The sequence below is a fragment of the Pan paniscus genome, chromosome 2, assembly GCF_029289425.2.
Source record: "Pan paniscus chromosome 2, NHGRI_mPanPan1-v2.0_pri, whole genome shotgun sequence".
Taxonomy (NCBI): domain Eukaryota; kingdom Metazoa; phylum Chordata; class Mammalia; order Primates; family Hominidae; genus Pan; species Pan paniscus.
In genome coordinates this window covers 74,231,875-74,248,397 of record NC_085926.1, presented here as the reverse complement: position 1 = coordinate 74,248,397, position 16,523 = coordinate 74,231,875, and the positions used below count along the sequence as shown (strand labels likewise).

The window sequence follows — 16,523 nt, the reverse complement described above, 5'->3', positions numbered from 1 at the left end:
GGAAGGAGCACAGCAGTAAGGGATTGTGGCTCTGAGGCCAGTCCCATAGCAAATCCCAATTCTACCACTTGCCAGCTGTGTTTGGAAAATTACATAAACTCTGTGATCCTCGTTTTCCTCACCTGTAGAATGGGGACAATAATAGGCCTAACCTCATTAGGATATTGGGAGGATTGGATAAGATTAGGTATGTAATGAGATTCTCATAATTTCTGGCTCTTTATTTATTTATCTATCTATTTATTTTTGAGACGGAGTTTCGCTCTTGTTGCCCAGGCTGGAGTGCAGTGGCATGATCTCGGCTCACCACAACCTCCCACTCCTGGGTTCAAGCAACTCTCTTGCCTCAGCCTCTCTAGTAGCTGGGATTACAGGTGCATGCCACCACGCCCAGCTAACTTTTGTATTTTTTAGTAGAGATGGGGTTTCTCCATGTTGGTCAGGCTAGTCTCTAACTCTCGACCTCAGGTGATCTGCCTGCCTTGGCCTCCCAAAGTGCTGGGATTACAGGTGTAAGCCACTGCACCTGGCCAGTTTCTGGCTCATCATAATAAACAGTCAGTAGGTGTGAGACATCCCTCAGAAGAATTTTTGAGATATTAATATATCTGTTTCTCTCCAGTAAATATTCTGTAGCAAATAATTGACAGTAATCTCCCTTAACTCAAGGGATTATGCCAAAAGCTATCAAAAGGAGTTGCCTGCAAGACACTTCCCTTCCTAGCTTTGTTTCAAAAGTTCAGGCCATTAGGCAGATTGTTCCATGTTTCTTGGAGGGTCAGAGGAGGAAAATTGCAACTGAGGAAAACATAGAAGAGAAATTTCCAATGACATTGGCAGACATAAATGTCTGAAGCTTACAAAGCCTCCTGGGGGCTACATCTTTCTAAAGCAGTGCCCAGGTTGACGGCAAGATTGAACAACTGTGTTTCCCACTCAGCAGTGATTTCTCACTCACCAAACATGGCCCCCAGCTGCTAGAATTAAAGGGCTCAAATCAAACACAAAAATAAGTGATCTTGGGGGCTTTGGGAAGGGAGCCACAGGAATGACTGTGGCTGAATCTCCCATTAGCTGAGCAGGATATGGAATTCAATGTTTGATCAAATTTATTTAAAGAAAATAAATGAACACTGCTGGGCGCCGTGGCTCACACCTGTAATCCCAGCACTTTGGGAGGCCGAGGCGAGCAGATCATGAGGTCAGGAGATCGAGACCATCCTGGCTAATACAGTGAAACCCTGTCTCTACAAATATACAAAAAATTTTTAGTAGAGAGGAACACTTTTACACTGTTGGTGGGACTGTAAACTAGTTCAACCATTGTGGAAGACAGTGTGGCAATTCCTCAAGGATCTAGAACTAGAAATACCATTTGACCCAGCCATCCCATTACTGGGTATATATCCAAAGGATTAAAAGTTATGCTGCTATAAAGACACATGCACATATATGTTTATTGTGGCACTATTCACAATAGCAAAGACTTGGAACCAACCCAAATGTCCATCAATGATAGACTGGATTAAGAAAATGTGGCCCATATACACCATGGAATACTATGCAGCCATAAAAAAGGATGAGTTCATGTCCTTTGTAGGGACATGGATGAAGCTGGAAACCATCATTCTCAGCAAACATATCGCAAGGACAGAAAACCAAACACCACATGTTCTCACTCACAGGTGGGAATTGAACGACGAGAACACTTGGACACAGGGTGGGGAACATCACACACTGGGGCCTGTCATGAGGTGGGGGAAGTGGGGAGGGATAGCATTTGGAGACATACCTAATGTAAATGATGAGTTAATGGGTGCAGCACACCAACATGGCACATGTATACATATGTAACAAACCTGCACATTCTTCACATGTACCCTCGAACTTAAAGTATAAAAAAAATAAAAAATTAAAAAATTAAAAATAAATAAATAAATAAAAATACAAAAAATTAGCCAGGCGTAGTGGCAGGTGCCTGTAGTCCCATCTACTCAGGAGGCTGAGGCAGGAGAATGGCATGAACCAGGGAGGCAGAGCTTGCAGTGAGCCGAGATCGCACCACTGCACTCCAGCCTGGGCAACACAGCGAGACTCCATCTCAAAAAAGAAAAAAAGAAAAAAAGAAAATAAATGAACACATATGGCAATCCTCAGGTGAGAGACTGACATGCACACTCACCATGATCAATGTTGTCCTTTACAGAAATCATGACAGGATCATAATTCTTGACCTAGTCGTAACTTGTAAAATAGTTAAGAAAAATAAATGGAAGAATATACATGAATGGCTTGTGGGATTCCAAACCGAACAGAGTGCTAGCAGTCACTGGTGGTTGTTGAACAGCTTAAGGCAGGTAGATGTTGATTTTTTTAATATAGTCATGCACTACATAATGATATTTCAGTTTAGGACAGATAACACATACAACAGTGGTCCCCTAAGATTGTAATACCACAATTTTACTTTACCTTTTCTATGTTTATGTATGTTTGAATATACAAAAATGTACAATTGTGTTACACTTGCCTACAGTATTCAGTACAGTAACATGCTGTACAGGTTTATAGCCTAGGAGCACTACGCTACACCATCTAACATAGGTGTGTAGTAAGTTATAACATGCAGGTTCGCATAATTGCACTCTACGATGTTCACACAATGCAACGACCATCTAATGATACATTTCTCAGAATGTATCCCTGTCATTGTAACACATAACTGTATATAAATTTAGGTCAATAAGAAGTCATCCAGATAAGGATATGTTATAAGAAAGGAGAATTACACCATTATTGGTCATACCAAGAAAGAGAGTTTCACTGAAAGACAGAAAATTTAAAAATCCTCATAGAACGTCACACTGTCTAGTTAAGTCCACACCATTTTAGAATTAGACAAACCTGTGTTCAGATCTGCTAGTTTGAATACAAACTCTACAAGGAGAAGGTAACTCAGCCTTTTTCCTCATTGATCTATCCCAAGTGCCTGGAGTAGTATCTGACATACAGGAGGCATGCAAAAAATATATGTTGATTGAATAACTGCAGTTTGGGCTCTGCTACCCTGTTGCTGTATGGCCTTGAGCAAGTTGTTCGAGCTCTCCAAGGCTCAGTTGAAATAGAGATAATAATAACTCACAGCATTGTTTGCAAATTAAATGAGATAAAGAAGCTATTGTCAAAATGGCCGAAAGAGACTTAGGGCTTTCACTTTTCTCTGTTTTGAATATTGGGCTTTGGGATGAGATTGTACTGAAGAAAAAAAAAGCAAACCAGTGAGGTAATATATAGTGATGTAGCACAATCCCAGTGTGGGACCCAGTGGCCACCATTTCTAATGCATGCTGATATTGCCATCAAAGTGGGGCACAGAAAGATGAGAAGAGCTATGGGAAAATGGGACTTTCTTGAAATTAATTACAGGTTGAAATGCATTGCCGCTTGCCTGTTTGTGTAAAGAGTAGCAAATAGAATGTCCAAATGTAGCATGAATACAGTATTGAAAGGAAACAACGATTAAACATTTCTTCCCCAAATGCTTGGTAAGTATAAAGAAAAAGGAAACAAGCTGAAAGAAGTACTAATTGGGAAAATCTTACAAAATAATTTATGTAATTACACCAAGATAAAAATATGTCTTTTCTTAGTTTCAGTAATGATTTAAAAATTAACCTTGGTGGGAGGCGAAGGACTTGGCAGAGTATTTAATTATCAGTCGTGTGGCTAACTTTCTGGGTTGCAGTTTCCCCAGTTTGGCTTTAAAATTGTTAATAGCTCCTTCCTTTCTCTCATCTCAGTGAGGGTTGATCATGTGCCATGTGGCATGCTGAGCACACATCATCATTAGCATCTAGACTAATTTTCTTTCTGATTTGACCAAGCAGTAGTTGAGAAGCTCATTTCCCTGGGCTCCAATTTATTTCATCAGCTAAGCCGTTACACTCAGGCTCAGATCTTTTCTGGTGCCCTTTTGGGTTGGAACAAGAGATACGGACATGATGAAGAGAGGCAGAAGCCTTTAAGTTCATGGATCCTGGGTGCCTGAGGAATGAAAGCTCCCACGTTCTAGTGCAGTATCTACAGTCCATTTTTTTAAAGTCCTTCTCTGTTTTGAAAGAACCAAATTTGGGAGAATGACCTTGATAAGTGATTAAAACAAGTCTACACTTGTGAAATGATACAGATTAGCATATTTTGGAGGAATCAGTCTTTTTTTTTAAGTTTGGCAGAAGAATGTAATTAATGTGCCATAATAGAATGCCAAACTTAAACTTCATTGATGCCTTCTTCCAGCCTCCTGTTCCAAACAGCTGTACGGAATGTGTTCCTGATATTTGAATTAGAATGAAAAAAGATGTAGGCCAGGCGTGGTGGCTCACACCTGTAATCCCAGCACTTTGGGAGGCCGAGGAGGGTGGATCACCTTAGGTCAGGAGTTCGAGTCCAGGATGGCCAACATGGTGAGACCCTGTCTCTACTAAAAATACAAAAATTAGCCAGGCATAGTGGCAGGCACCTATAATCCCTGCTACTCAGAAGGTTGAGGCAGGAGAATTGCTTGAACCCAGGAGGTGGAGATTGCAGTGAGCCAAGATCGTGCCACTACATTCCAGCCTGGGCAACACAGTGAGACTCTGTCTCAAAAAAAAAAAAAAGAAAAGAAAAGAAAAGAAAAGAAAAAAGATGTCAAATATGTGAGTACTTTTTTTGAGACTATGAAAATGTCACTGGAAAAAAAAGACTTATGCATTAGGTCTAATTCCCTGCAATTGGGCAAAGAATTCACTGTAGCACAAGTTGAATGCACATGGGAAAATAGATACAGACAATTGAGGCATACTGAAATAAATATGACAGGCAAAAATGCATTCAAGTGAGTATAATGCAGACTTTTGAAGAGGGTCAAAGGGTTGGTTTTACTGGAGAGAGCCATAGCAGTAGCCTTTTGTGAGTGAGGGTTGATTAAATGGTGCTGTATTCTTTATTAGGCAAAGATATTCCATACCAAATGGTGGCTCAGCATTGGGGAATGCAGGGTAATAAATATTCCAGCCTCTCTTTCCTTCCACCCTCCCATCACCAGCATCCTATTACCTACACCCAGCGAGAAGCCACAGGGCAAAGGAGCCAGACTGACAATAGTTCATACCAGTCAGCTCTCCTAGGGACTGAGAGCAGAGTGAAGAAGAGTGGAAGACAGATCTGGAGTTGTCTTCCTAAAAGACCTTTAATGCATTTTTACCTGCTTTTGATTTATTTAAATGTGTCTGGTCTAACTGCTAAGTTAAAATATTTGTCTTTGAAAATCTGTTAGTATGAACATAATTCTTTTTGTCTATTAAAAGAGTATTTCTGATATAATACCTATTCTTTAATGGCTGAACAATGCCATTTTAATAGATTATTTTTATAAGCTGCATTTCATTTTTAAATTTAAATTAAGTGAAATCTCTGCTGCAGTGGTATTAAGGACTCTTCAAAATAGGGACATTCTTTATGGAAAAATCAAATTACTGGAACTAATAGGGATATTTTTAATTCTGATATTTCTCAACTGTGTTTCTGTTTACTTACCCAAATAAAAATATATTGGTTTGTGAAATGGTTTTATGATTCTGAAGGAAAAAAATTGTATTGCCTCATCAAGAAATTGGAGTTTTGATGTCTCATGGATGAATACAGTATTGAGACTTGAATACGTAGCCTGGCGAATCTCTGCCATAGGAAGGAGGGAGGCATTTTTAAACTATGTTCAGGTCATTCAACAATTCAACAGCAGTTAATGGTTAGTATGTACAGGCTTTGCTGCGAACAGTTAAAGATATGGTGATAACCAAGACAGACAAGCCCCTGCCTCAGGTGTGTGAATCCACCTTAACATCCTTTCCCTCCTGCTGTCTGCTGGGTGAGGAAATGCAGTTAATTCCTGTCCCAGGTGCACATCCTCACTCCCAAACCAAGGCATAGTCACCCACGACTGCTCAAGAAGATAGCCTGTATCTCTCAGGTGTCTGGCAATGAAAAATGATTGAGAACCACAATTCAATCTTAACAACCCTCTCCCCTGGAGTGGATTTGCCTTTTATTTTTCCTACTCTAAACTCAGAGTGAATTTGCAATAGGAAAATTGCTGCGTTTCTTCAGTTCTGGAAAATTATCAGCCTTTTTCCCTTTGAATATTGGTTTTTCCTCAGTCTCTCCTTCTGGAACTCCAGTTAGAACTTTTCATTCTACCCTCAGTGTCCCTTAACTTTGCTTTTGTAATGTTTATTTCTCTATACAGGCTCTGTTCTGGGTTAATTAATTCTCTTTTCCACCATAAGTCTTCATCTTAATTCTATCACTGATTTTATTTTTTTAATAATTGTAATTTTTTAGGTCTATGAGCCCTGCATATTATTTTTCAAATCTGATATTTTTTTAAATCTTCTGTCATTGCATAGTAGATTCAGTTTCTTCTTTAGTAAATCTAGACATGTTAAACAGTTATTTTTAAATTTGTTTCAGATCAGCGTATTCCAGCTCATCTTCCACTGGTTGGGTCTGCTGACATTTTCTTGCTAGCAGGGTTCCTCGTATGCTTTGTAATACTTGTCTCTCTGCTTATCTTCTGTAGATGCTACCTTCATGTTCTGTCAACCTTATGTTCACTCTTTTCTGAACAATTACATTTCCAAATTTGGTTCCTTCAGCCTAGACACTTTTTCTTCTCCATCCCTGTACTGTAGTTGTGCCTATCAAATCCAAATTAGCATAGAGATAGTCTGTTCTTTCAGTTGTAGTACTTTGACTATTTAAATCCAAAACACAACTAAGAAGGAAAATGATGTCATCTTTTTTATTTCTTTCTTGACTTTTCCACATTTTTAAAAAATGATCTGGCCTCATGTAAACATTTTTGAGCAAAATTGTATAGAACACAGCAATACTTACAGAAAATTGGCAATATTAATGATAACACTTTGTTCCTATTTTTAATTTTATATATATATATATATATACATATATATATATATATATATCTCCCCTTCATTCTCCCACTTATAATCTCATAGTCTGGCTTGCTCAGCATTTGTTCTGTTTGAATTTATCTGGTTCATATATTTATTTGTTCATTATTTTTCTCCTCCTAGAGTCCCTTTTCTCTATCTTCACTGCTGTGACACACAGCTTAATGCAGCACCTAGCACATAGTAGGTCTTCAGTAAATATTTGTTGAACTAATCAGGAAATAAGTCAGTGCCCATTTTAATGAAAATCACTTAATGGAAAGGGCAGAATTTTTTTAAGCCTTCACATGTTTGGTGTCTTCCGCCCACCAGGTGCGGTACTGGAATGGGGGTGGAAAGGAGGAATCATCCAGTAAGATGAAAGTGGCAGGAAATGAGACATCAGCTAGACTACGGGGCCTGAAGAGCAACCTGGCCTATTACACGGCTGTCCGGGCTTACAACAGCGCCGGCGCTGGGCCTTTTAGCGCCACAGTTAATGTAACCACCAAGAAAACGCGTAAGTATATTCTGATTTCTTTGAATGGTACGGAAAATAGTTGGCATTAAAAAGGATCGCCTTCTCTATTATTTGAAATGGACAACCCAAGTCATTAATCTCACTAGATTATATAAACCTAACTCCAAAACCTAACTCCAAAACCCAACTCCAAAACTCAGAGCCACACATACCCTTGTCTTCATGATATCCCTAAATCTTTAGGTAGAGTGTGAAAATGAATGTGCACCTTCTGAAAAAATCTTAGTGTGGGGTGTTAGGTTAAATCTATCCCCTTTTCTTTTAAAATATGATAAGCTTAGTTGGGTTTACTTTCATGTATTTTTAGTTTCCCAAAGCTTGAGGATTTCTGATAAGCATGAATAAGTTAAAATTAATGCCGAAGAATCAGGAGTGATTTTTCCTTCTTTATCTTTCTTTCCTACATCATACAAAAAATGGCAATGTGCATTAAATGGTTATCAGCAAAAGATGATGGTCCTGTGAATGTGTTGACACTTTAAAAAATCTAACCACAGTTGTCAGTATTGCTTTCAAAGCTGAGTTTTTGTTAGCTGTGTATTCACAGGTAAATTCGCCAGCTGCAGTCATGAGTTACAATTATATTAGTCTACAAGAAAGTCAGTGATTTACAATTTGCTAATGTTCCACACATATTTCAGTTAATCTAATAGCATAGTATACATTTAATCATTGTGTTTTATTGTTTTATTGGTACTTACTCACAATGCAAATGTTTAAGTTACTATTGTCATTGCCCTCATCATAGCTAATAGTGATTGAAAACATTCTGTATCCCAAGTAATTTATGCTCATTCCCACATTTAATCCTCATAACTACTCCCAAGAGGTAGGTGCCATTATTATCTCTATTTTAAAGGTGATAGAAGTATGGCTTGAAGGGATTAGGTAACTTACGCGCAGTGATACCATACTTTTACTTGCAGAAAATTGTTTTCTTAATTTATTTTTCAAATTTCTTAATTGAATAAAAATGTTTGCTTAACTAACTTTATGTAAGAATGAGACAATTTTTATGCTTGGTTGCTAATTTCATTGATGCATTTCTGTTTCCATATCATTTCCAATTTTTTTGAAAACATACTTTTTTGTCTAAAATTGCAAAGAACTTCAATAATATAAAGTTGAATATGATTGGCTAGCATTTTTTATGGTTAACTTAAAGTAATGTAAGACAGTTCTACTACTTTAGATGTTAATTAGCACGTGTAAATTTGATTAAAGAAGTTTGTGTGTTTATCTTTGTATTAGGTATAGAAAAAAGAGTGTGGCTAACAATTGGCTAGTACAATGAGCATTGCAGAGCACAAATTTAGCAACAAACCATTTGAATTTCTATAGCAAGACCCATTTGTAAGCAACCGACTAATGTAACAATTTAACATGATCCTTATCTAATTATTATAGGAAGTCTAATCTACCTGTTTTTCACACCACTTGGTTGCTGTTAGACCAAAGAGCACGTGGGTTTGGAAATACAGATACAAAAAAAACTCTGTATTTAGAACTCTTTACTAAATATGTTTGGTTTTCTCAACAATTCTTACTGAATCAATATGGTCTAAATATACATCATTATTTATATATTCCAAACACAGCATCAATCAAAGATTCTGATTGCAAAAATATATGCAAACAAATTTGTCTGGCTCTTTTCTCTGACTTAATATTTGATGTGATTACTTGCTAGGAAATTATGATAGTAAAAGACAGTGTAATATCATGGTGGAATCAGTGAAGAACTTAGTGGATTAGTAAGACAGAAGGAAGAGACTGATTAGAAATCAATAGAAATGTCATGATAATGTACAATGAATGAATGAAAATTTTAAAAAGAAGCCAAATCCCTTTATAATTTAGGGATAGCATATAAACGCCCAATCCGAAGTAGAAATTTGCACAAAACAGTGATGTTGATAATTATGGTTGACACTTACTGAGCAATTTCCGGTCATGGTTCTAAGTAATTTGCATGTATTGATTCTTAATTCCCACAGCAATATCATGACTTGAAGGTATTAGCATGCTTACTTTAGAGAGGAGGAAGCTGAGGCATATGGAGGTTATATAATGGTACTGAGATTGCAGAGTAAGTAACAGGATGGGCATCCAAATCCATAGTCTTAACCACTATGGTATCCTCTCTTTCAGCCATATTGTTAGAATTTCATCACTCATTTAATACCTTTATTTATTGTGATTTTGCTCTGTGCTTAGGAACTGGGTAAGATGATCAGAGGTGGTCATGGCTTCTCTGCTCATGGAGCTTTAGTTTGATGGGAAATCCAGCAACTGAATGAAATCTCTCAAAAACAATGTTCTGCTATTATTCAATTGGAGTTCATCTAGAGTCTTTAGGTTGATCTGTAGATGTTATTAAGGACAATTTCCTACGTTGGGTGGGAAATTCATATAGATCATTAAAATCCCCAGTCATCCTAAAATGGCATATAAAGAACATATGTTAATTTTTAAATTTTATGTTAATAATTTTTAAATATGTACCAAAATTTCAAGTAAAACAGAATCTCTTAGAGCCATTAATAATATTGTTACTGGTAGCTCTAAATAGTCTTCCTAAGCTTTGACATGGTTTAACTGCAAATCCTATTTAAAATTTTGGTAAGGCTCTTGTGATTATCACTATGAAGAGAATTACTTGTCTGCCTTGGCATAAAGAGCAAAAATAACATTTTTGATTACCTGCTTGCTATTGCTCTTCCCCTATGGATTCTAAACTTTACAGAGAAAGAGTCCTTCTGTGTCTTATTTACCCAGCCACAGTGCCCAGCACAAACCCAGCACATAGGAGCAGCATATTAAATGTTGAATGGATGAATGAAACTTAGAGAAGCAAGCCAAACCTCAAGTACTATTATTAATCAAATGTACTTCCTCTTGACTGCACATTGCAAATTCAAAACATGCTACAGTTCTTTACCATCTCACTTAAAATGTGCAAGTTTCATGTACTCATCATTATGGAATTTTGTATGCAAGGCTTTAAATCAGTACAGATTTTAGATGATATTTCTGATTAATGTAAAATAACACAAGGATTCTCAAGTACTGTAGCTTCCATTAAACACTTAATTTTTGATATCCAAATACTTGTGTTTTTTAAAAGCATTTTTAAGTTAAACACTAATTAGCCTCTTTAAGTAATCTGAGATAGGTTTCTGTCATTTGCCACCAAAGAGAGCAAACTCTTAACAGCATCTTTCATCTCAAGGGACTGATGAATAAAATTTGCAGATGGCTTAAAAATGATAAGTTGCATTAGTTTCTAAAAAGAAACATTGAGAATTTTATGTTGAGTTTGCAAGAGATAATCTGTAGGATAAATATTCTGCTTTGTATAATCAAAAAGTCAAGTGGTGATTCTGACATTCAGTATGAATGGATCCAGACACTCAAACAACATTCACCACAATCATGTAATAAGATCTCAAATTTAATAAAACTGAATTATTGGTTCTCCTTCCAACCCATTTAAATCCTCTCTCTTCTGTGATAGTCCCCATTTCCATAAATTCCACTCCAATGTTTCAGTTTCTCAAGCCAAAAATCTCAGAGTCACCCTCGAGTCATTTTCTCTCATACTCTACACTAGATCCAGAATCTTACTTTTAGATTTATCAAGAATTTACCACTTCTGGCCAGGCACGAGGACTCACGCTTATAATCCCAGCACTTTGCGAAGCCAAGGTGGGATGATTGCTTGAGCCCAGGAGTTCGAGACCAGCCTGGGCAACATAGTGACACTGTCTCACTATGCTGAGACAGAGAAAAATAATAAGAGAATTAACCAGGTGTGGTGGTGTGTGCCCGTACTCCCAGCTACTCAGGAGGCTGAGGTGGGAGGATTGCTTGAGCCTAGGAGATCGATCAGAGCTGCAGTGAACCGTAATTGTGCCACTGCACTTCAGCGTGGGCAACAGAGTAAAACCCTGTCTCAAAAAATAATAATAAAAATAAAGAAATAAAATATACCACATCTTACACTGCTGACACATCAAGGCAAGCTGCCTCCAACTCTCTCCTGTAGATCAGGGCAATGGCCTCTCACTGTTCATCCTGTTTCTGCCTTTGCCTTGACATCCTGATAATGTCACTTCCCTGCTCAGAACCTTTTTGTCACTTCCCATCCCACTCCAGGTAAATGCTAAATCTTTAAAATGCTCAATGAGGCCTTATACAATCCACTCCCCAATCTCTGCTCTGACTTATTTCCTATTCTTTTCCACCTTGCTCATTACACTTTACTTCAGGACCTCTGCATGTACTGTTTCCTGTATCTCGAAAGCTCTTCTTCCAGATACCCACATAATGCACTCCCCCATCTCTTCCACGTTGTCACTCAGATATCACCTGGGTGCCACCTGACTGCAGTTCCACCTTTTCTGATGCCCTTGTCTCCTTCCCTGTTTTATCCTTGTGCCTAGCCTCAGAGCCACCACATGTACTGTATCTCATGGCTACTCACTTCATCATTGTGTCCCCAGGACGTCGTTGTGTCCTGCCTTAGCCGGAGTGTCAGCCCCTTCAGGGCAGAGCTATGGCCTAGTTTGATCATTGCTCTCTTCCCAGAGCTCTACTCCAGTGCTTAAGTAATCATAGTCAGCGCCCAATAAGTATTTGTTGAACAATGACTCTCTCCATCACTGTCTCTGCTCCATGGCAGCATCACTCTAACCAAGTTCTCTCTTCGTGGTAGAAAGATTGCCACCAGCACCTCAAGAGGACTGTTGTCTCTCGGCCAATCACACTGGGAAAGGTGGGCAGCTTCTTTCTGATTATTCTACCCAGAGCTAAGTAGGCTTCTCATTGATTCATCTTGGGCAAACAACCAACTGTTGTTTCCAGTTGTGAGAAAAACTGGACCAGCCTGGCCTGAAACACATGCCCAGACTCCCCTGGAACAAGGGGATTCTATATTTTTATGCCTTTGCTAATTATTATATGTGTGAGTATACTTGGGGAAAAAGAAGAATGCCAAATGATACAATCACTTTTGCATTTGAGTCTTTGCTTTTCTAAATGAAATGCTCATCCATGTAAGTGGAGCCAAAATCAGTTACCTGAATGTAAGGAAATCAAGTAGGTATGCTTTTTTTTTAATTCAACTTTTTTTATTTGTTTTTTAATTTTCGTGGGTACATTGTAGGTGTATATATTTAAGGAGTACATGAGATCTTTTGATACAGATATGCAATGTGAAATAAGCACATCAGGAAGAATGAAGTATCCATCCCCTCAAACATTTAGCCATTGAATTGCAAACAATATAATTAAACTCTTTAAGTTATATAAAAATGTACAGTTATTATTGACTATAGTCACCCTGTTATGCTATCAAATAGTAGGTCTTAGTCATTCTATTTTTTGTCCCCGTTAATCTCCACTTATCCCCCTCACCCCAAACCCCTCACTACCCTTCCCAGCCTTTAGTAATCATCCTTCTACTCTCTATGTCCATGAGTTCAATTGTTGTGACTTTTATTTTATTATTATTTTTCCATAGGTTAGTGGGGTACAGGTGGTTTTTGGTTATATGAGTAAGTTTTTTAGTGGTGATTTGTGAGATTTTGGTGCACCCATCCCCCAAGTGGTATACACTGCACCCAATTTGTAGTCTTCTGTCCCTTGCCCCCCTCCCAACCTTCCCCCCAAGTCCCGAAAGTCCATTGTATCATTCTTACGCCTTTGTGTCCTCATAGCTAGCTCCCACATATCAATGAGAACATACGATGTTTGGTTTTCCATTCCTGAGTTACTTCATTTAGAATAATAGTCTACTATCTCATCCAGGTCACTGTGAATGCCGTTAATTCATTCCTTTTTATAGCTGAGTAATATTCCATCATATGTGTGTGTGTTTGTATGTGTGTGTGTGTGTGTGTGTGTGTGTGTGTGTGTATATATATATATATATATCACAGTTTCTTTATCCACTCGTTGATTGATGGACATTTGGGTGGATTCCACATTTTTGCGATTGTGAATTGTGCTGCTATAAACATGCATGTGCAAGTATCTTTTTCGTATAATGACTTTTTTTCCTCTAGGTAGATACCGAGTAGTGGGATTGCTGGATCAAATAGTGGTGCTACTTTTGTTCATTAAGGAATCTCCACACTGTTTTCCACAGTGGTTGTACTAGTTTGCATTTCCACCAGCAGCGTAGAAGTGTTCCCTGACCACCGCATCCACACCAATGTGTACTGTTTTTTGATTTTTTATTGATGGCCATTCTTACAGGAGTAAGGTGATATTGCATTGTGGTTTTGATTTGCATTCCTTGATCATTAGTGGTGTTGAGCATTTTTTCATATGTTGGTTGGCCATTTGTATATTTTCTTCAGAGAATTGTCTGTTCACGTCCTTCACCCACTTTTGTATGGGATTTTTTGTTTTTTTTTTTTCCTGCTGATTTGAGTTCGTTGTAGATTCTGGATATTAGTCCTTTGTCAGATGAATGGATTGTGAAGATTTTCTCCTACTCTTTAGGATGTCTGTTTACTCTGCTGACTGTTGCTTTGCCATACAAAAGCTCTTTAGTTTAATTAAGTTCCAGCTGTTTATCCTTGTTTTTATTGCATTTGCTTTTGGGTTCTTGGTCATGAAATTATTGCCTAAGCTAATGTTTAGAAGCGTTTTTCCAATGTTATCTTCTAGAATTTTTGTAGTTTCAGGTGTTAGATTTAAGTCCTTCATCCATCTTGGGTTGATTTTTGTATAAGGTGAGAGATGAGGATCCAGTTTCATTCTCCTACATGTGGCTAGCCAGTTATATCAGCACCATTTGTTGAAAAGGGGGTCCTTTCCCCACTTTATGATTTTGTTTCCTTTGTTGGAGATCAGTTGGCTGTATGTATTTGGGTTTACTTCTGGGTTGTCTATTCTGCTCCATTGGTCTATGCTCCCATTTTTGTACCAGTACCATGCTGTTTTGGTGACTATGGCCTTATAGTATAGTTTGAAATCAGGTAATGTGATGCCTCTAGATTTGTTCTTTTTGCTTAGTCTTGCTTTCTGGGCTCTTTTTTGATTCTATATGAATTTTAGAATTTTTTTTATAATCCTTTGAAGAATATGGTGGTATTTTGATGGGATTTGCATTGAATTTGTAGATTGTTTTTGGTAGTATGATCATTTTCACAATATTAATTCTACCCATCCGTGAGCATGGGATGTGTTTCCATTTGTTTGCACCATCTATGATTTCTTGCAGCAGAGTTTTGTAGTTTTCCTTGTAGAGGTCTTTCATCTCCTGGTTAGGTATATTCATAAGTGTTTTTTTTTTTTGGCAGCTATTGTAAAAGGGGTTGAGTTTTTGAATTGATTCTCTGCTTGGTCACTGTTGGTGTGTAGAAGAGCTACTGATTTGTGTACCTTAATCTTGTATCTGGAAACTGCTGAATTATTTTATCAGTTCTAGGAGTTTTCTGGATGATTATTTAGAGTTTTTGAGATAAACCATCATATCATCAGCAAACAGTGACAGTTTGACTTCCTCTTTACTGATCTGGATGCCCTTTATTTCTTTTTCTTGTCTGATTGCTCTGGCTAGGACTTCCAGTACTAAGTTGAAGAGGAGTGGTGAGAGTAGGCATCCTTGTCTTTTTCCAGTTCTCAGAGGGAATACTTTCAACTTTTCCCTATTCAGTATAATTTGGCTGTGGGTTTGTCATAGATGGCTTTTATTACATTGAGGTATGTCCCTTGTATGCTGATTTTGCTGAGGGTTTTAATCATAAAGGGATGCTGGATTTTGTTGAATGCTTTTTCTGTATCTATTGAGATAATCATGTGATTTTTGTTTTTAATTCTGTTTATGTGGTGTTTCACATTTATTGACTTGTGTATTTTAAAACATCCCTGCATCCCTGATGTGAAACCTACTTGATCATGGTGGGTTATCTTTTTGTTATGTTTTTGGATTCAGTTAGCTAGTGTTTTGTTAAGGATTTTAGCATCTATGTTCATCAGGGATATCGGTCTGTAGTTTTCTTGTTTGGTTATGTCTTTTCCTGGTGTTAGTATTAGGGTGATGCTGGCTTCATAGAATGAATTAAGGAGGGTTCAGTCTTTATCTTGCTGAATAGTGTAAACAGGATTGGTTCCAATGGTCTGGTAGAATTCTGCTGTGAATCCTTCAGCTCCTGAACTTTTTTAGTCAGTAATTTTTTAATTACCATTTCAGTCTCACTGCTTGTTATTGGTCTGTTCAGGGTATCTAATTCTTCCTGATTTAAGCTAGGAGAGTTGTATCTTTCCAGGAATTTACCCATCCCTTCTAGATTTTCTAGTTTATGTGAGTAAAGGTATTCCTAGTTGCCTTGAATGATCTTTTGTATTTGTGTGGTGTCAGTTGTAGTATCTCCCGTATCATTTCTTAGTGAAGTTATTTGGATTTTCTCTCCTCTTTTCTTTGTTAATCTTGCCAATGATCTATCAATTTTATTTATCTTTTTGAAGACCCAGATTTTTGTTTCATTAATCTTTTGTATTTTTCTATTGTTTTAATTTCATTTAGTTCTGCTCTGATTTTGGTTATTTCCTTTCTTCTGCTGAGTTTGGGTTTGGTTTGTTCTTGTTTCTCTAGTTCCTTGAGGTGTGACCTTAGATTGTCAGCTTGTGCTCTTTAAGTCTTTTTTATGTCGGTTTTTAGAGCTATGAACTTTTCTGTTAGCATTGCCTTTGCTGTATCCCAGAGGTTTTGATAGGTTGTGTCAGTATTGTTCAATTCGAATAATTTTTTAATTTCCATCCTGATTTCGTTTTTGACTCAATGATCACTCAGGAGCAGGTTACTTTCCATGTATTTGCATGGTTTTAAAAGTTCCTTTTGGAGTTGATTTCCAGTTTTATTCCACTGTGGTCTGAGAGAGTGCTTGATATAATTTCAATTTTTTTTATTTTATTGAAGCTCATTTCATAGCCTATCATTTGGTCTATCTTGGAGAAAGTTCTCTTCACTGTTGAAT

General features: G+C 37.5%; 1 protein-coding gene across 3 annotated transcripts in view; it reads left to right on the top strand.

Moving 5' to 3' along the window:
* CNTN3 (contactin 3) overlaps positions 1-16,523 on the top strand; it is a 358,712-nt gene that overhangs the window by 328,405 nt on the left and 13,784 nt on the right. For all 3 annotated transcript variants that reach the window (XM_055110140.2, XM_063602820.1, XM_057301830.1), the window contains one exon: positions 7,326-7,512. In XM_055110140.2, the coding sequence (XP_054966115.1) occupies positions 7,326-7,512 (187 nt within the window). The remainder of the gene's footprint in view (positions 1-7,325; positions 7,513-16,523) is intronic.